Genomic DNA, 21,667 nt, shown 5'->3' with positions numbered 1-21,667 from the left:
TTGTTTAATTTTCGGCTGTCGCTGGTCAATCGGTGAGGGGCTTTTTGTTGTGGGATCATAATCACGAAACACGATCTTCTGCTCGCTGCCAGGACGCTGGCGATGATGATGTTGGCCGTTGTGTTTGTTGTACGTTGGATTAGGTGTGTTTCTTCCTGGAACAGACCGGGAGGGCGGGACTCGGGCTTTCTTTTAGAGGAGCGAAAAATCTAAACAAAATCTTAAACCATCATATCACCTTTTTCACCTTTTTAGGACCGCAGAGCGCAGAGGATGGTTCCATTTTCTGGAAGGTATTCTCGCACTGCTTTGGGTTTGTGTGCCTTTGAGTTAAATAATAGCGAAATTGATTCCAAATAACAAACTGTCATGTTTCCTCGCTTTTCAATGGAATCAGCACTGATCTATGATTGGAGAAAATCGGCCTTTTGAGTTTATTTCTAGCCTTCGCATGCATTTTGTGACGGCTCACTTAAAACGATCGCTTTTCTCGCTCGTTATCATCGTACAACGATCCGGAAAGCGATGCGCGTTTTGCCATTAGCGGTTTCAATCTGAACCTGCGGAAAGCAAGGGTATTAAATATTTTTCTCCCACCCAGCGTGCGCTCATAAAACACAAAATACCCACAAAAACACACATACGCATTCGCAGAGAGGAGAATATTGAATTCGTCCGTGAAAATCTTTCCTAGCGGCGCTCACATTAGCAATTCAAATCCACCCAACCGAGGCCCGAAATGCGTTAACAGCACCAGCAATGGGGCGGGAAATGCGGGAAAAGCGGTCCTCCCATTCCAAGCGGGGGTGGCGGCAGGCCTTAATTCGATTCGCTCTTTTTCGCGAAACACCTGCGCGGTTTTATTTCGCGTGGCGAGAAGAATCACCGGAACCCGGAAATGGAATGCCTGTCCGTCGGCACCTCGAGGGTGAATGGAAATATTGCAAGGATATTTCCCCGCGATCACGATAATCGATCGCTGACGACGTGTGTGCTATGTGTGCGTGTGTGTGAGCGGTACAACGCATGAATATTATCGCAGGGACGCGCACTGAAATATTGTGCCGTAATTTCCGCTCCTTACCGGAGGGCGCTTCTTTTATTTATGAGTTTAATCCACGCGAAATTCCTTCCACTTTAGGGGGCGCTCGTAAAGGGCTCTCTGTTCGCCTTTTTTTAATTTCCACGCAATCGGCCCTCTGTTTAATGCTTATTTATTAATACGTTTTTCGTGTATCTCTCTTTCTCTCTCTCTCTCTCGCAGGTTGTTCACCGACGTGCCTTCGGTGTGCGAAAATTTCCCGCACCGCAATGCGTGGCGTTGTGCTTGAGTCGTGTTTCGTGTGTTAGCGTCTAATTTTTCGAAAAAAAAGCGTAGAAATATTCAAGTGCGAAAGCAAAGTGAGCGAATAGAAAATTAGTTTACAAATCAAGTAGATCCTCATCGAAGGAGGAATCACTCAAACCAACACATCAAAGTGCACAGACCAACATGTGCTGCTCAACCAAAGTGCTGCTCGCCGTCGTTGGCTGGCTATCGGCGGTGGCCGCGGCCGCCCACTGGGACCATGCGGTCGATCTGGATGAAAACTACCGGCTGCTGTGGAGCCTCAGCAATCAGGACATCACGTTCGAAGTGCAGGCTCGCACGCAGGGCTACGTCGGGCTTGGATTCTCCACCGACGGAACCATCTACGGTGCCGACATCGTCATCGGATGGGTCGACAACGGCCAGGTCCACTTCCAGGTAAGCTTCCAAGGCCGGAAACGCGGCCTATGGCCTTTTGGCGTTTGGCTCGAATCTTCATCCTATTCCTGTGCCCGATCTTCCCGCTGATTGAGACCGAGCATATTGATTTGATCGCCCACGCGCATCACAATACAATGCAATAAAACCCCATGATCAATGGCTGCTCCATCGGCGACGGCGTCTTGTGGCGTGCGTGACGATTTCTTATCCCCTTGCCAGAGGATCGAGATTATCGATCCGTGATCGTCGTCGTCGTCGTCATCGTCATCGTTGTAGCGGTGTGTTTCGGGTTCGCTCATCCGTTGAAATCTTTTGTTCTCCCGAAATGTGTGAGATGCGCGGGCGTTGTCGATCGCGTGTGCTGCGCATGCTGATCATCCCTAATGGCGTTCGGGGGGGATTATTTGTCCAAGATAAATGCTGGAATGTAGCGAGAGAAAAAAAACATGCTGGTTCCCCATAAATCATACAAATGAGGCGCGGATGCACGCTTCGCGGCTGGGCTAAACGGACGGATTAAAAGCACTAAAAGCGAGCGAGGTCGATGATTGGGGAGGTCAATTTGCCGTTCTTGTGACGTTGGTTTTTCTGTTTTGTGAGCTGGAAAATAATACTTTGTCTGAATATCCGCCGCCCCCGAAAGACATCCGCGTTGATGGGAGGGTTGAACAAACAGAACGTTTTGCAAACGGGACGATTCCGCAGGCGACAGAGAAAGAGAGCTTTATCACGATTGCACGATCGAGCAGCTCAAGAGGCTGCTTATTAAGCGAGCTGTTTTTGCGTCTTTTCGAGACACCGTTTGAGTTCCCATTTCCCTTCAGGGTACTGCTTTTTTTTTCGCTCTCTCCATTCCGCCTGCCAGTGACCGACCAGGCAAGAATGAATGCATTCATAAAATCTTATGATTCTATTATGCTGCCAGGCCGCGTGTAGGCGCAAGGGAGGCTTCTACTGCTCCACGCGTTGCCCTTCGTGCGTTTTCTGTTTATAATTTAATTAATGTTATTAATGAGTGGTGATAAATTTCTCGCTCGTCCACGGGTGCGTTTGTGTCGTGTTCTCATGTTGTCGAGCCACGGCATGTTCCGTTGGCCGAGAAAGAGCATAATTTTCTCCTGTGATCTTTCGAATCGTTTTGGGTCGGAACTTCTTCTTCGATTTTTTTGTTCTCATTCCTCCCGCGTTGTGTGCCCCATTCCAGCCGCTCCAGAGCAAGATTCAGCGCGATCCGGGGTCACTGATAAGCGAATGCTCGAGAAACGACACGAAAAAATAATGCCAACAACTCCCAAAGCGTTCTCGGCTCAAAGCGTCTCGCAGCATCTCGCCGCGATAAGCATCACCGTGAAACCGTGGGCTCGGTCCGATCTCTGGGCTTTGGAACGCGGAATTATAATTAGTGGGCGGTTTGCGTCTGGCAGGACCTCTCGGGTGGACGTGAGGTTGACGAACTCCTGGTGCGCGCGGGGGCACGATCGTTTGTTAGGGAGGTAAAAAAAAACCATCCCCACTCGGCCAACTCTGGCACTCGGTGCATCGCGATAGCGTGAATGTTGGATCAATCGTCCACCGGGAGGAATGGAAACCTTTTTTTTTTGGTTCATGTAGAAATGACGAGCGCTTGAGATGATGCCTCTGATGCCGCGCGTTCTCGAAAAATGCCTGCTGATGACACCAAGGCCCGTTTCCGTGACGCAGGAGGTTTAAATTGCTCCGTTCTTTCGCTATTTTTTCTATTCTGTGTTATTGCGCATCCAAGAAGCAGAACGCAAAATCATCAGGGTTGGACTGGGGCGTTTCTTCATCCCCTGCTTTCACCCTGTTTTGCTGACATTCTTCATTGAGTTTTGCATGCGTGGCATTTTTCTTCCTTTCCCGCTAATTACAGTACGGCCAGCAGAACGGAATCATGGCTCAAAACGCGCACCAAAAAGCAACCGAAAAAAGCTCTCCCCTCGACGGAGGCCAGCTTTCCGTTTTGGGGGTCTTAATCTGCCCGTTTTTCTGCGGGCTTGCGAAGGAAATCCGTTTACGCGTGGAAAGAAATAAAGTTCCCCTCCACCAGGGGGCGCTCGGGAAACGTAAAGCGGAAACCTTGCTGTGGGGTGGCTGGCTTTCGTAAGTCGCTGGTGGACCGCCCCGGTGGTCGCGGGCTTATGCAAATTCGCTTACTTATCACGCCGTACCGAGGGCCTCCTTGAAAATGGCTTCCTTTTCGTGGTTTGAAAAAGGAAGGCGCGAACCGGGAAAGGAAATCACCGAAACCATTCTTTTTTTTCGGGGGGCGTGGAAAATCGGACCACTCGGCAAACCCCAGGGAGTTGAGAGAAAAAGAACGAAAGAGAAGACACGTGAGCTCGGGCGACTTTTCCACACACACACACACGCCAGAAAAGCGAGTCGCGGAAAAAGGTGAGAAAAAAAAGTCCACCAAACCGGCGACGAGAAGCTGTTGCATAAATTACGTCCATCACCTGCCGGTGGGGCTTCGCCAGTGGGTTTGGCCGTTTTTCGTGCCGCCAGGAGAGCGGGAACTTTTCCGCACTGAAGCGCACACACCCTCTAAGTGTGTGGGGCTCGTTAGTGCGATGATTTAGGGGTGGAATTGAACGCCGCAAGCCGCTCTATCTGGTCGGTCCCATCTGCCGGGTGATGGTAACGGCAGCGCTCCAGTGGTCGGGGTGATTTGAATCAATTTGAAGGCATCCTCGCGCACATGATCGGCGCAGTGTCGAGAACCGAACCAGAAGATATAGATAAACTGGCTTGATTGGTGGCAATCATTTCGGCTTGCGTTGTGGCGTCGTGCTGGTTGACCGAAAAGTTTCGAAATCGAACCCGCAACGCGAGAAAGGAAACGGGAGAAACAAAACAAAAAACAAAGTCAGTCTCTGAAACTTGTTTTATGCTCACGGAGCATAGCCGCGGGTTCTGGCCTGGTTTACCCTTTGGCGGTCGCCCCCCGACCGAGCCCGTTGGGAAGACCTAGAGGGACATAAAAATGGTATCATATTAGACGGCGTACCGTCGAGCGGCAGACGGTTTCTTTTCCGTTTCGGACACAAAGGTCGACGAATCCAATCCCAGGGACGGCGCGAATAACTGTGGCCAACTTCTTGCGCGTTGGTCTCTCATTTACCCTCCTGCTGTTTCGTAAGGATTTCAGCCGATCTAGTTTTTTTTCTTTCATTGCCTGCCCGAGCCCGAGTTCCGAGGCCATGCGTAAATTATGACGGTGTAATTGAAGATGAAGGGAGTATCAGTTGAGTTGATTAAAATCAATTTGTTTTGATTTGAGCCCCCATTCCTTCCCCGCGGGTGGAAAAGGGGGCCTTTTTTTCGGGGTTTCGCCGCATATGCCATCCTCGAAATGGAACGAATTTCTCCAATTTACATTCAACGCTGAATCGCTTGATTAATGCGGCGGGCGATCTCGTTTCCTTTCCGCCCCAAAGTGGCCGGCAAAATCAACACAGACGCGTGTATACAAACACATTCACAGGCAGGTACCCAAACCCAAACATTGTGAAGTGAGTTTTCCCCGGAATGAAGTGTTCCCCAGCTGGTGCAGTGGCGTGCAATCCTTTCGTCCTTGGAGCGCCTAATCCCACCGTCTCGGTGGATCCTTTCGTGCATCGGCGTCGGTGGTGGCGCATCTGGCAGCCGGAAGACCGATGAGGAGCCATTTATATAGCCCTCCCGAGCCCGTCTGGGGCGCTAGCCACCAGGACGTCGACCGCCATCGGCAGCAGGGGAGCGAAATTAATATGAGCAGATTTTCGCTTCATGTTCGCTCCTTGCCGAGGCCGAGAGGCCCTGTACGGTTGCATCGTGTGGGGTACGATGATTTAGAAGACGGCGGCAAAGAGGCTTACAGATTATGCGAAGGCAGCTGCGCAACAAGGCGGGCTCGCTTTCATCTTATCACATGGCGGAAGTGAGAGCGAAAGAGAACCGACCGAACCAGCCGAGTTTCGATGCGATTGAATGCATCCCGGAAGTGGGCGCATTGTCTCGTCGGTCGTACACCAGCAGCCAGGAGCCGTGGTAACGACGACCGTAATAACAATCACATTACAACCCCCGGCCGGTGAAAAGGACGAACGTTCTCGTTTTTTTTTTATTCTTCGCTCTCTCCCCTGCTGCCACGACACCTGCTTTACACGTTTTAAAACAATTTAATATCCCCTGCACGGTACGAGTTTCGTCAGGTGTAGCGAGGATACGTTGGATAAACAAATCTTTAACACAAGCCTCGGTTCCTTTTGGATCGCTATGGGGGCCTCTGGTGCCATGGCCTGAAACCGCAACCCGTCGGTCAGGACGCTCGTCCTGACGCAGAGCGAGCATTTTATCTTCGGCCCGACGACATCGGTGGGATTTGCTCGTTTTCCGGGCCGTTTCGTCCCCTGGGGTTGGCCAGAAAGGATGCTGATCCTGCGAGCAGCTGCGCCCGAGAATGCAGCCTGGGAAGTGGCAAAAAACTACGAGCAAAATTCTGAAAGAGAATTCCGAGAACGTTTTTCTCCGTTCCTTTTGGGGGCGCTTGGCGTAAGTCGAAATCAAGCACCGACTCCACGCACACGGTGAGAGTGCTGGTGTCCTGGTTGATAAATGTAATATGCAAATGCCCATCCTTGTACACGATGCTGGCGACGCCGAGTTCTAGTTCGGGATGGACTTCCGGGCTCTTTGCACGCACGGATTGGGGCTCTATCATGAGGCACTTTTCGGTCTAGACTGTTAGGTGAAAGCACTAGCATTGTCCTACCCTCGGGCTGGATGAGGAAATTGACGAGTGCAAGGTGATTGACGCCAGCCCGATATTGGACGGTTCCGAGATCGTGTCCCGGAGGCTAAATCGCAATGGTGTCTGGTCTGGCCGCCATTCCGATTTTCCTCTAAGCTCTTCATTGGCTCCATTCATTCAAATGGCTTATCGCCGTCTCGAGCAAACGGAGGTTTTCCTATCCAGACGGTCACGAGGGTGTGCATCCTGTGGCCAGCTACACTTACACACGCGTCTGGCGCATGAAACGCCCTCGAAAAGAATGGAAATTCCTGCAAGCGCATAAACGCATAAACGTCACCGAAGACGGGCGCAAACATTCCGCAAAGAATACTCATTTCCCAATGATAGAGATTTATGATTTGCTTACCTTCCCGCCACCCGGGGGCCACGAACGCCCACTTCCGGGGGATAAGGTTTCGGGGAATTTTGTGCAAAACTTTACCCATCGAGCGAGCGAGAGGCAACTAAAGCGATGATAAACCGTCAGACACCGAGAAGAAGAAGCAAAAAAAAAGATACGGAAAAGAAATAACACAGAAAAAGCCAAGCCAAAAAAGGATGATAAGTTCGCCCGGGGAACGCACTCGCATATCTTCTGCTTTATTATTTTTTTTGAGGAACGATCGCAGTAAAATAGGGGGCCGCTCCTAACATTAATTGGTGGGAGGAACGACTTTGGATCGCTTTTCTTTCCCCGGGATTCTTGAGCGGATCCGACGAGGCCAGAGCGGAGACTTTGTTGAAGTTGAAGTTCCTCGGAAATTCCAATTTCCTCACCCGCGCGTCACAGGAAACCACCAAGAGGTGCGGATTCGTGCAAATCGGACTTTTTTTAAGGGAGGACGCTTCTGTTAGTGGCTTTTTTTTGGTTCCCTGCTTTTGCCCTGGAAGAATGGATAGCTTTTATTGCCGTTTTTGGAGGTCCACAAAAACGCACGCTCAAATGCAAATTATGGTCCGGTCACTAATTTGAATGATTTATCACCGTATCCCGTCGGCTTGGGTGGGAGATCGAGAAAAACACACTCACACGCGGGTACCTTCCGGAGCGGTTTTCTTGGGACCATTAATCCCGATCGGTACGCACTCGTGTGGAAGCGGGTGGTCTCAGAATGGCTTAAGGGTCGTTACCGGAACGGAGCTCCCGATATCGCTGTGGTCCTGTTCCACGGTTCAATTGTTCTGAGGATGGAAACTTTTGACACAACTGGGAGGGATCCTAGGATCCATAAAACTGTTACTTCCACGGGGATGAATTACGACACTTTGGTTCCCGATTCGAGCGCGTTCGGATGCTTCACGATGACTCAATCAGAAGTGAGATTTCCTGAGGTGCTGGTGCGTCGTATTTAACCTTACGAATGAATTCGGGTGAAGTTGGTGCCGCAATTTAAGTTGTCCTGCGTGAAGCGGACCGGCGTGTGAAGACTCCTGAACTGCTCGCAAATGGCCCAGAAAACTTGTGAACATTTCGCACCTGCCGCCGGTGTCCGTTACTCGAGATCGCGCGCGCGCGTTCGTCGTCCTGACGGGTTCGTTTACAGGACTGGTGGTAGCATTAGCATTTAGATTGGGTTCGGGTTTGATGACACCAACAGCGCCACAACGGTGAGGTGCCGGAATTCAATTGGTAAAGTCATTTTGAATAGAAATTACTTGGGCAACAAGTTTTGCGGTCCTTGAAAGCGACCCATCACTCGGAGTTGGTGAACCGAAAGGTAGTTGGAGCGAACAAAAAAAAAATAAAGGGAAAAACAGGCCAAAGTAACCAGTTGCCTAGACAAGAAGTCCTGCTGCTGACCCCTGCTGATGATGATCCGTCAATGGCCAATGTTTCTGATCCGTCGAGAAGTTTGACGTGTCTGGATGGGCGTCGACGTTGACTTCGCTTCCAGGCACCATTGCTCGATGTTCGTGGCTCGAGCCTCTGCATCCGGTTGGGGTTATATTTATACGGTTCCGGATGGACCGGTTAGCGGTGGGTTAGCGCTGGTTTGATTGAATGGAAACCCAGCAGCACTGAGTGGGTAACATGCTGACGTGGCAGGAGATTTGATGAAGAATGGTGCAATCCGCTTCCAAAAATAACACTTCCATTCGTTCGGTGTGGAATTTTTCGACCGCTAAATGACGGATTCCCCGGGCGCAATATGGGCACCGGACCAAAATGCAATCGAACGGGAACGAAAGCGACATATTGCCGGTGGACAATAGCCCCGAAGGAAAAGCTCATCTCACGCTAAAACCCCCATTTATTTACTGCCATCCATCCGAGTACCCGTGTCCTTCTCGGGGCAGAACGGGTTTAGGGGATTTATTTCACCGACCGAACGAATAAAAAAGAAAACATATTTTGCTCGCCGCACTCAATGAATGTAATCACAACATCCCGATCAAGTTTCCCGATGTGCGCGGTGGCGTCCGCTTTCCAGACGACCCCGACGACGACGACGACGACGACAAACAAAAAACCGGGAGTCATAATAATTTGACCGTCCATATTTGTTTGTGCCCTTCAGTGTACGTGGTACCTCTAGCCATCGTTGAAGGGAAATAAAGCAGAAAGAAAAGCAAGCGGTAGCAAGAATGCAGCCACCGTCCGAGAAAACGAACCACCGGCAAAGACTCCCGGTGGTAAACGGGCAAAGTTTTTCCCTTCGCAGGTCCACAAGCGTAGGGCAATAACAGCCACCGAGCAGCGCACCGGTTTACGAGATGGGAAAAGATGTGTAGTTAAGCAAGAAAAATAACCACCATCGGGGCCAAGCAGCAGCCGCACAGGAAAGCAGTAGCACCAGCGGGGCTCGATTTCTGCATTATGATCCCTCATTTGGTTGTGCCGCTACTCATCTGTGTATGTGTGTGTATGTGTGTCTGTGAGTGCGTGCGTAGTCATAATAATCATAACCTTCTGCGTCCTCTGGCCCTGGCAATCTGGCTGGTCGCCATATGGTTGGGGATAATATTGTGCCGCGTCGGTTCTTACCATAATGATGATGACGCCCTGGCAGTGATACGCGCCTTGTGTCCTGTGCGTCCTGCGATGGCTTCGGTTTTATCTCCACCACCCAAAAGTAAGTCAACTTGCGGGCGCCTTCTAGTCGAAGGTTGCCCCCTTCGAAAGGGCGCCCCAGTCTGAGCCTTTGGAGAAGGATCGTAATTTTTATTAATTAGTGCGCATCCATTTCGGGAGAACCAAACGACGGAATCGACGGTCGACGATCAAAGCGCGTGGTTGGCGCCGGAAAACTTTGGAAACCACGAGAGCGAATCCCGCCTCATGGTACGCCAAATTCGGTGCATTCTCTGGTGCCTTCGTTGGTGCAGTTGGTAGAAATTACTTGCCTCAATTTTTCCGTTTCAAGCGGCATTTACTTTGCATCTGAGCCGCGAGAAACCTGCGCATGGGAGCGAACAGAAAATCGCTCGCCCTTAACAATCGAATCCGGCCCGTCGGACCCCAGTTTGTGCCCTTCGTTTTGCGGCTTTTAATGCGTATGGAAGAGAGGCGCAGATAAAGAACGTGCATAAAACCGGGGAACTGAAGAAACCGAACCGGGCGTCCATTAAAAATGGGGCCCGAGCTCTCTCCCCACGTAAGATGCGCAACTGCTGCTGTTGCTGCTGCCAGTCTTCTTGGGCCACACTCATGTGGTCGAGTACGCGGGTCTCTGCCCTTTCGGATGGTAGTGGCTTTGACGAGGGAAAGAATAATTGCTTTTAATTAACATTACTTCTGCTCGCCGCCCTACTCGCGCAAGTGCAGTAGCACCCAACCAGTGGCGGTGGGTTTTGGACGCGCTTTTACTGAGACCCAAGCTTCAGAGTGGCTTCGAATAATCTGAATTTCAGTAGAGCCACGCAACATTAAAATGAAATATTTCCCATTCCGAGCTGGGAGACTCGACGAATCGAACCGCCAACCGAACGGAAGCTTCTTCAGGCGCTTCTTCGTGAGAACGCTGGTTGGCTTTGATGTGGCGAGGCGATCCTTGGAACACGCCTTTACCGCCACTCAGTGACTCACGGGTCGGCGGCATTTTGGGATTTCTCAAGATTTACGCTCAATTAACTGGCGTCGTTTGCGATAGAGAAGGAATTCCTCGAAAGAAGCCGAACAATCCCTCGTTTTACGCGCGGCTTTTCGGCTGGTGTGTCCTTTCGGTGTTCTCCTTTTTCCAGGCGCTCGATGTTCGATCCGTCCCAAAGCCAGCCACACCGCATTCCGTGCGTGGGTTTAATATCTATCTCTCTCTCTCGCTCGCTCTCCCTCGCTCTCGACCCTTTTCCGAATCGGTTCTGTCTAATTATAAAATGATTGATCGTACCTTTGCCATCATCATTAGCGATAAATACAGCCCTTCACTGAGGTTGACCGCGAGCTCCCGATATCTAGGAATATTTTCGCAAGTCGAAACGCCATGGCCACCGGCAGCCGTGCTCTATCATCATCCTCTTCGGCCAAAAGTAGGCCGGAAGTCGCAGGCAAGGTGGCAAGGCATTGCATCAGACCACAAACCCGCCGTGGCCACTCCTCACTCGTCACTGGAGTGACTTGACACTTTCGTCCCGAACGCCTGGCCATTTGACACCGATAGTTCCCAATCAAATCATCCCGCGCGTGCTGGAAAACCGACCCTTCTTCCTGGGCGTCTCCAACGCGCAACGGCCACGAAATGGAGCGGAAATTGATTTCAATCAAAGACGATTGTGTTTCGCCTGCGATTCCTGCTAACGCACCGACGACCGTTCGAGTAGCGCACCCCGTTTCGGGGCAGCATAAAACCCGCCCTTGCGGAAGTGGGTTGGAAGCGAGCCCCAAAATCCCATCACGGCCTAGATTTCGTGGGGAGAAAAACCAAGCGCGCGCGTTTGAGATCCGGAAGTAAAAGCGGGTGGAAAAACGATCGATCCCAGAGCCGTCCCGATCCGTTTGTTTTACGTGCTTTAGGGTTGGGGGAAGCGCCATAAAAGAAAGGGCACCAACCTACACACACACACTTGCTTTCCAAGTGAGAGAGAGAGAGAGATGAAGAGAGCAGATTGATTCCGACCCGAGTGATCTTCGTCGAGGGAATTAATTTTACTTTCTGGGTCACCACACCGCATTATAAGGGTGAAGTCTTCCCATGTGTGTGGAGCTTTTCGTGTAGGTTAAGGTAGCACCAGGGGGATGCGTCTTGTGCATGTGTCTGTGCATATTAACCCCCATGAGTGCGTTGATTACAGGGTGATGGCAAGAAGCGCGATGCGTCCGTAATCAAAAGTTGAATTATTTTTGCTTCCCACCACAGTGCCCGTTTTCGCTTCGTTTTCTTTTGTCCTCGTCACCATCATCGTCATTGCGCACAGCGTCATGATCGAGCGAGGTGTTTTGGGGGTTCCTTTTTGCGAACTTTCACCTCATCACACTCGCGACATGGCGACGAGAGCGCAACCTTTGATAATAGGGACTGAGGTTGCGAACAAGGGCGCTCCATGTGTGTCGGAGGCCGCCTTTGGGAGCCGTAATTATCACGACCCCACGAGTTAAGTCGGGTGAAACGGCATCTTTCGAAGGGATGGCGATGGGTGCGTGTTTAATTAATCAAAAGCGCGTCGGTGAAACTTGGTCGCATCCGCATTTGGAGCGCATTTTGCGACCTGCGATTGGGTCTCGCTCTTTAACTGACTTCTTTTTTGTGTGTGTGTGTCGGACAGGTTTGGAAGGAAGTGAAATTAGCCTACATATTTGGGCGACAACACTCGACCCATTCGAATCGAAATCCGACCCCCATTTATCATTCCCGGGTCTGTCCGGGGTCGGATTAAAATTAGCGACACGCCGGAACATGTGTCCATTGGATTCTATTGGATGACGACACTCTTTTCCAGTGTTGAACCAATTTTTTTTACTAAGCATTCCAGACACACACCACGGCCGAAGATCAGAGGGATGAAACGAAGCGACCGAGAAAGGGAGCGAATCAGCGGAATGTGTTTTATTATCTGCCTTCCCGACATCTTGACGACTCGCCCGGACTCCCGGGTCCCGGACACGTGAGGGACTTTTTTTTCCTTCCTGTTGCTCTTTCTTCCTGCTCACGGAATGTCTCCCAAGGGTCCCAAACTCGCACTTGTTTGTCGACGTCGTCGTCGTTGTCGTTGCTGGCGACAGTGTCCTGAATCTGTCTTGAAGACGTGTTGCCCTAGGATCACGGTGGCCGCAAAGTGTCTCGTCTGCAAAGTTAATTACTTTTTAATCCTGCCTGTGTCTTTATTCCTTTCTCGCCGTCGCCGGAGATAAGGTTTGAATTCCGTTCGCTGGCGTCTATTCTCGGACGTTGTAATGGCTAGGCAGAGACAGGCCTTTCAACAGGCGCGCATTAATCGTAGGCAGGTTGAAGTGACGACTGTTGAGCTCCACCGAGTGGTGGGTGGAATGAGGCCCACTGAGCCGCTAATTTATTGGGACAACATAATTCTCACCTTCCATTGCCAAAAGACAGCGAAAAGAAAAAGAAACCCTAATAAATAAAAACACACATAAACCGACAGCGGGCAAAATGAGAAATATATGATCTCCCACGCCGCTAGCCATCCGTGGAGTGTGAAGTGACCTTCTGGAAGTGGCGACTCCCTGGGGGCCAAAGGCGTTTTCCCCAAAAAAAAAAACAAAAATTAGCACCCGCCATTCGGCAAACTTGAAAAAGGGGTGTAAATTGTCCACTCCGTCCGAAGGGTTCCGTTTCTTCCAAAAGCAAGTAGGGGAGTTAGCCACCAAACGGACGGTGTGAAATAATTAACACCATCGTTCACAGTTTTTGCGATTCCAGCGCGTGTTTAAGGGGTCCAATATCCATCCCCCACCGGCGATAATCGGTCACCGTAATCGGGAAGTGGCCAGCAAGCTCCCGGTGGTTGATTTTCATAATTTATACACCTGCCCCCGGCCAGTGTGGTTAATTTATTCTAGTCGATTTTATTAAGCGATTCGCTCGCCCATCCCCTTCAAAGCACAGTACACCAAGGCTTAAATCGACGCGACTAACAACGTGTTTCGTTTTGTTTTACTTTTTCGTCTCTACTTAGGACCGGCACTTTAAGCAGAACAGTAACGGCGAGCCGCACGTGGACCCATCGCAGGACTACGTGCTGTTGCTCGGGTACGAGAATGCAACCCACACGGTGCTGCGGTTCCGCCGGAAGCTCGATACGTGCGACATGGCGCAAGATGTCCCGATTACGGTAAGTTTGGGGGAACACAAGCAATGAAGCAAAAAGTTGCCACTCGCTCGCACCGGTTGAATTTGAATGATCTTCAGAGGATGGTCGACATTGGAATGTCTCAATGGTCCCGTGCGTCAGATCGATGACAATGACAACTCAAGGCGATACGTGTCTCACTCAGGATCCTTCTTTGGATTTACCGCCTCTAAACAAAGGCGCCTTTCCATCGCTAATTGTTATGCTGGTACAATTTCTGCACCATCGTGGCCTCGCGAGCAGAGTCAGCCCTTGTCGCGGGTTTAGTTTTACGACATGAATTATCACTTGACGGCCAGCCCGCGGGGACCAAAGGAGTAGAGTACCGATGCACAATCTGCAGAAAAAACAAAATCCCATCCTCGTTCAAGCGCGGGTTGAGCACCAACAGAGCTTCAGCTTCGCGTTGCCTGCAACCATGGGGCCGCGATGATGAATTTATGCAAATGGCAAAAATTGCGCACTGTTATGAATGCAAATTCAAATTATAAAACGCTTACGGTGGCGTCCTCCCACGCGGTCACCCTTTCGCTCGTCTGGCCACAGGGAACGTGATGGATGTGTGTGAGCGTAAGGCCAAGCAGGAGCCGGATCTACTTTCTTGCTGGTGGTTGGGGATTTTTTTTTGTTCTTGCACCGGGCGCCAGTTCAGCGGAGAATCTTCTGTCAATGATGGCCATTCCGACAACTACGACTGGCACTTTCGTTACATCGTTTCGTTGGAGGGATCCGGGAGCGCAAGGAAAAGGTATAATAAAATCTATCCCCCTCAACTGAACTCGGGCCGAAAAAAGGAGCCCCCAGTTTGGATGAATGGTGTCTAGCACACGTCCCGGTCCGTCGACGGTTCATTGAGCAGATTCGGTTACTTCGACAAGTTGACACAAACCCCTGCTCTTGCGCTTTCAGTCTGGTCTGGTGGGATTTAAATAAATTTACATTTGAATAAGCCGATAATTGAAGCGAATGTCCTCCAGCAACCGTTGGGTGGCGACTGTGGCAGGTTGCGACTGAAACCTTTCTGCCTCCGGGTGATTCTCCCATGTCAGTAACAGCAGATGGAGCAGAGAGTTCATGAAAATTGCAACCTGGTCCGAGCGAGTGGGTTGGGATCGGTGCATCCGATAGCAGCACTTTCGATTGAATTGAAAAATTAATCGTTTGCCATCTCCATTTTCCCAGAATGACACCATCCGGATCATCTACATGTACCACAACAGCGAGCCGCTGAACGGTGCCCAGAGTATTGGTGCCCTGCCGGATCCGACGGAAGCGTTCAAGGACTCGGTACCGATCTTTCTGACGCAACGCGTCAATCAGGTTCCGATTGAGCTAGACTCTCGCACTCGTACACTCGAGCTGCGTAACAAAAACGTGCCAATTCCGCAGACCGACGACAATCTGCGCTGGTGCACGATGTTCAAGCTTGATCAGTTTGCCCGCAAACATCACATGATTCGGGTAAGTTATTCCAGCTCCAACGATCGTACGACGCTCTATTAGCTAAACCCTTGCTCCAAGGACGTCAGTGCTAATGCTTATTTTGGTTTTATTTTCGATTCCACAGTATGAACCGGTGATCGAGTCGCGCTCGACGATCCCACACCTGCGGCATATCGTGCTGTATGAGTGCCAGGGTTCGACACCCGAGCTCGAGATCATGTCCCGGGAGTTTGGCCGATCTTGCATGCAAGCCGAGAAGGAGCTGCTGACGTGCAACTCGATCGTGGCAGCGTGGTCACGAGGATCCGAGGTAAGTTTGACGATCGTTTTCCAAGCGCTTCTGAGAAGGTTCAAACCCATCAACGGAGAGATCAGCTTGTGATGAGTTTAATCTCCGTTGCTCTAAACATTGATGTTTCCAGACATCGAACATGGGGACGCTTAATGTAGGGTGTTGTTCCCGCACACAAAGAATCAATCAAGAGCGCTTAAGCACCCACGATAATTGCTCCAAACGAGCGCCCCAAGGGCATCAGGGCGCCGATTGTTATTCCTCCAGCGATTCGGTGTTGAAGGACAGCCAAACCCTGGAGCTGTGGGAGCGCATCGTTTAGAGGTGTGGCTGGCATTGTTACTAATCTATGTTCGCTTTCTTCGCTCTTTCTCCGTTTCGTAGGGCTTCACGTATCCGTTGGAGGCGGGATATCCACTCGACTCGTACCAGGCACGTTTCTACATGATGGAGACGCACTACGCCGGCTTCCAGAGCAACTCCGTTGACCTGACGCCGCGTGTCGACAACTCAGGCCTGCGGCTGTACTACACGACGACGCTGCGTAAGCACGATGCGGGCGTCCTTTCCGTCGGCATGCAGCCCAACTGGCGCCATATCATCCCACCTGGTCAGGATCGGGTGCTGTCCGAGGGCCACTGTATCGAGGAGTGTACTCAACGGGCGTTCCCGCGACCAGGCATCAACATCTTCGCTGTGATGATGCAGACAAACGGCATGGGTCGGCAGATACGCCTACGGCAGGTGCGTCATCGTGAGGAGCTGACACCGATCGCGCATGATGCAAACGTGGATGCAAACTACCAGGAGTACCGGCGTTTGCATGCACCTGTGAAGGCGCTACCGGGCGATCGGTTGATCGCGGAATGCACCTACGACAGCACTGGCAGGAAGCAGATCGCACTCGGTGGCTACTCATCCCGAGATGAGACCTGTCTCGTGCTGAGTCTGTACTATCCCCGTCAGAAGGAGCTCACGTCCTGTCACTCGATCCCGAGTCTACCGACGGTGCTGCGAGCGGTCGGTATCAACGAGCTAGCGGCCGGAACCAACCCAATCCGGATCGCATCACCACCCGAGATCGCCGGCATGACGCTTGAGGAACGCCTGCTCACGTACGACTGGCGAGTCAACTTCAACGACTTCCAGTACGTCGTTCGGAAGGGTGCTTTCAAGCCGCTCTGCTGGAGTGCCCGTAATACGCCCATCCCGGTAAGTGTCTTTGGTGATCGCCATTTTTCAAGTTCATTTTGCTGCCTTAAAACCCCCGAGGACCTTGATTTAACCTTTAAGGATGACCTAATGAATTCTAATGAATTTTCAATGCTTCCAATATCCAACCGCACGGTCGAAAACCCGACGGTGGGTTAGATCGATATCTTTGCCAAAGTTTGTCCAACTTTCAATCCTTCCACAGTCCCCCGGGGCTGAGTCAGCCTTCTCCAGCGTGCTCTTGCTGGTGTGAAGTACTTAATAAATCAATTTTATGCAAATATTGAGGTTTCCCGAGCGTCCAAGCGGTGTTGATGACTGGCTGGTTGGTGTACCTTTTCACTAACATTCTCTCTCTATCTTCATCTCTCTATCTCTATCCTACCAGGGCACGGATAATGTGGATGCGTACGCACCGAACCTGACGAAAATCTGGCGTCCGATGCCGACGTGCAGCTTCAGCGGTGTTAACACCCACGGGACCGGAAACGGTGCCCTCAACCACGGCTACAATAGCGTGAATCGGTTCGTGACTGAGCGTGACATTAGCCTCGACCGACCGCCAGAGGACGACGAGGACGAGCGGTTCAACGTGATCGAGGGTGCGGCTCGTAGCAAATCGATCCGCAGTTCTGCCTCATCTGCGAGTCTCGCCAGTGGGCTGACGGTGGCCGTCTCGCGGTTGCTGCTCTTCGTGATCTTCCTCAACACCGTCAGGTTACTATGAGGTCTTACACCTCTCTAGGGACCGAAAGGGACAGCCGTGTGTGATAAGCGAAGAGCGAAGCGCTGCTAGGAAGACGGCGTTGCACGTGATACAAGACTGGGTCTATACTATTCTTATAACGTTTTTTTTTTGTTTTTGACCCGACCGAAGTGGGTCGAATTGTACATAAAACAAGCGCCTCCACCAGGTGCGTTTGCTAGCTAGTTAGCTCTGTAGATAAAAGGTGTGTGCGTGTTCCCCGCTGCGAGAGGTAACTGGAGCTGGCTCGAAGGATCAGTTCCAGTTCTCTAGTCATTATTATTTTTTTATTTACCGCGAGCGGGGAATGTTGAGTAGTGCGTATTTAATTCAGGGATTTGTAAATGAACGATAGCACCCGAAAGGTAGTCGATTTTGAGAGCCAGTTTAGTGAGAGAGAGCGGAAACGAGGTAAAACAATGGAAATGGAAATCTGCCCACCGATTTTCGGGGCGGTTTTCGTATTTGTAGCTAGTGCACTTGTACCAAGAGGAAACTGTAGTTCGGTAAGGTCGTAGGAATAACCCGTGTTTTTTTGTACATACATCTAGGATCCCGTAATAAATTGAACGAATAATTCAAATGTGCATAAAACAACCCACAAGCGTGCGCTGATTCGTCTCAAAGAACAGAATATTGAAAGAAATTCGGTGCCCCGCTTCCGGGTGGTGATTGTGTCGAAAAGGTGGTGTTAAACAATGCCCTTTTGGATCGTTTGACGCTGCGAGTTGTTAAACGAGGCAGAGAGCAGCGGTTGTTGCGAGTTTGTTGCAGCTTGTAGTAGTCGATAGTAACTTTGCCGCTTGCCGAATAAAACGCTCCCGGAAGGGTCGTTCAGCGCTCGGGAGGGAAAATCTTTTGTGCCGCCTGTTTCCGGTTTTCTGGGGCAGGGCACAAACGCACGGAAACATCCAGACCGCTTTCCCGGTGCCCACCCGAAGCGCCGGTAAACTTACATCAAACATTCAAATTATTTCCGAAACAAACTTTCGTACAGCTCGGAAGACGGGATATGTTCGCACACACACACACACACCGCCAAGCGACCGGCGGTCCGGAAAAAGGATATGCACCGAGAGAGTGCGTCGACGTGGACCGAGTAGCATGTGTGTGCCAGTCGAGTGCATACACAAACAGAGCTAGATTGGGCTTCGATGGACAACAATGCGCAAGGATGCGAACGAGAACGTCTCGTGTTCCTGTGCCCGGACCGACCGACTGAACGAAAGAACGGCATCCGGAACGCACCGGAGCAAATCCGGTGGGGACCCGTACCGATGCACGACGTCGAAGAAGTGCGAGTATCTGCAGCGGTGCAGTCGGTGTTCCGGCTTTTTGCACATCCGGTTCTCGGGCTATCGGTGTGCAGTGTTGAATCCTGGCTAGAAAGAACTTGCTCTCGGAGTACGGCGCCGGAAAGGCAACGTGAGCGCGCGGAAAGACAAATGTTTGCCGCCAGTAAACATAAAACTTGAACACCGGCAGCTCGGTTCTATAAGTCAAATCTATTGCCGTGGCCGCTTGCTGGTGAATGGTGGTGGTGATGTACTAGCCCCATACGAGGATGTAAGCAAGGATCGGACCTTGGGTGGCTGACTCTGGGAGTCGAAAGTGAGAGCATTTCATCTGATGATAAATTTTCCGGCAAAGATAAACTTCTCACTCCCCCGGAGGCACCAGGCGTGGTCACCGGGACATGACCGAGAATGATGACGAAAGTGCCCATCCTGGGCTGGAAGAGGCAAGATTACAGATTAGAACCTTCACGGTTTGGTGGTCCTGATCACTGGCACTGCTAATCGACTAGAAATCATCGAGAATGCCGACGCTCCATAATTCATTGGGGCAATCGCTTGCGAAGGTTCGTTCTCGCCTCCCAAAGAGGGTCAATTACCGATCAATCAGATTGACGTTTAACGGGAATCATCGTGTCCTTTTCCTTCGCGCAATGGGCGTTTTTCACAAAATCAAGCGCACCACTGATTAGAGCTCCTCGTTTGAGCGCTCTCTAGCGGACGTTCGCGGTACTAGTGGAGAAAGATTTATGAGCATTTCTAGCGTCGCGCTCGCGCTTTCCATTTTCTATTTCCATCAATCAGCCTCACGTAACCTTAGCGACGCCAACCAAGGGCCACTAACGCTCTACAGCGCATACCATTAAAAGGGCAGCACGCGGGCACGAGGGACGAACGAAAAACGAACTGACAATGGAACTTTCTGCAAATGGATTAATTTTCGCTCGTCCATTAGTCTTATCGTCCCGCTCAGATCATTGCTGGAGACGCCACAGGACGAAGGGCAGCCAGAAGGAAGAAAAGGACTCGCACTAAGGACTCGCTTTTCGGTGGAGCCATTTTCATTAGCTCGCGGAATGACACTTTCACCCGAGAGTTTTCTTTGTCTTCTTTGGGCACTCGTTCCGGTCGCGAGGTGTGGTTGTGTATTTTTTACGTTCGTTGTCGAGCATTTCGAGTTCATTTCATTGAGCTTTTAATGGCGGCTCACATCATCGATATCAGGCGATATGTTTGTGAGTGTGTATATGCGCGCGCGCGAAGGGATATAAAACAATTTAAAGCAAAATTTCGTCCCCCAGTCGCGATAAGGCACTTCGTAAGCCATTAGCCGATCGGTTAGGTAATGAAACGAACCAGAGTACGTTACGGTTTGGTGCGGTTGTAGAGTTTTACGATAAAATGAAATCGAACAGAAGATACGGCCACGGCCATCGAGGCCATCGGCCCATCATCGGTGGATGAAGTTTTTCGGGAAGGGAAAATCTCTTTTTAATTTATTTTTATATCCTTCCCGCAAACTTTACGCTTTCCGGGTGGTCAACGAGTAGTTTTTTGTTCAACATCAGGAGCAAAAATGGCTGCCCGATCGGGAACCCAGTCTTCCGGTTGCATCGGTGATTGCTCCAGCAAGGTTTCCGGTTCGTTTCCGGAAGTGAAAGCGCAGTATCGAAGATGCGACGGAACGACGCCAGCGGATAAGCCCCGGCGGGGTAAAGTGTTGTTTAATATATAGTCACATAAAGTTGAACATTATCACGTACCCGCGTTGGAGCGCGCCGTTCGATCGGTGGATTTCCCGGGATGGTGGCATTTAATTTTCCACTTTCACTCGATTTTCCCGACCCACAGCTCCCACAGATTGCGGAACTCAACGGCGCTTCGTTCTGTTTGCTCAAGCGCTAAGCCGCACGGATACCCGGTAGTTCGCAGGACTTTAGGTTAGTTTCCGTATCCATTCCTCCGTATTCATGTTGCTCGCTCACGGACGGAATCACGGCAAATTAATCCACTATAATTGAAATTTATTCAATTTCACTCCACTAGACGTTCTCCGTCGAAGGGCCCGGGTCCTGTTAACAACTTTCACGCGACGTTCGAGCAGGGGATGAAACCCGCTGGAGGGGTTAAACTTTTACCAGCCCGACTCTTTATCAGTCGCTCAACAAGTTTTAAAAACATTCCAACAAAATGTAATCGCTAATGGATGGGAAAACTACTGGCTTGGACTGGGTTTTCTTCATTTTTTGTTGTTGTCGTCCCCTTGTTTGGCTGTTTTCCCTTCTTTAAAGTGGACAATGTTTGCGTTCCTTCGAGAATGAGGGTCGAACTAAAAAAAAGCGTTCAAATCCAAAGAACATTCCGCGTGGGCGTTGTCGCAGGGTCCGATCGGCCAAACCCAGACGGGCCGACCAACACGAATCAATTCCATTAACACATGCGGCCGATCTGATCGGAAGGAAGAATAGGAAAAAAATGGGATTAGGACACGTGTGTGACACACGTGTCCTAATCCTTCGCAATCGCACCGTGCCGTTGTTTGTTTAGGATCCGGGACATTGGGCCACTTTTCCGAGCCTTGTCAGCCTGTTCGGTGTGCTAACGGGCAGCGACAATCGTTTTAAAGTCCATACTAAGGCAGGCGGTTGAATATTGGATGAGATTTACTTTCTTCAATTAGCTGATCGCCTTTGCTGATCTTTCCTTTTTTTCTAGCGCTGCTTTTTGACTCTCTCTTTCACTCTGTCCTTAGCTCGTCCTTTTTGCCGTACTCCGCCCGTTGCACACACCAAAGTGACTTTTCGTGTCTCGGTACCGTGGCTATGGGGACTGGTTCCAATTCCAATTACTCCAACACCGATGCAAGGGCAGGAGAAAATGGATTTTCGGG

At 50.8% G+C, this 21,667-nt stretch overlaps 1 protein-coding gene across 1 annotated transcript; it reads left to right on the top strand.

The window, feature by feature from the left end:
* The first annotated feature begins 1,492 nt into the window (after positions 1-1,492).
* On the top strand, positions 1,493-17,464 carry LOC128731467 (MOXD1 homolog 2-like). Its single transcript, XM_053824591.1, has 6 exons — positions 1,493-1,747; positions 13,617-13,772; positions 14,973-15,251; positions 15,358-15,543; positions 15,910-16,737; positions 17,126-17,464. The coding sequence occupies exons 1-6, from the start codon at positions 1,493-1,495 to the stop codon at positions 17,462-17,464; spliced, it is 2,043 nt and encodes a 680-aa protein (XP_053680566.1).
* The last annotated feature ends 4,203 nt before the right edge of the window (positions 17,465-21,667 follow it).

The sequence above is a fragment of the Anopheles nili genome, chromosome 2 (genome assembly GCF_943737925.1).
Source record: "Anopheles nili chromosome 2, idAnoNiliSN_F5_01, whole genome shotgun sequence".
Taxonomy (NCBI): Eukaryota; Metazoa; Arthropoda; class Insecta; order Diptera; family Culicidae; genus Anopheles; species Anopheles nili.
This window is presented reverse-complemented; position numbering and strand designations above follow the sequence as displayed.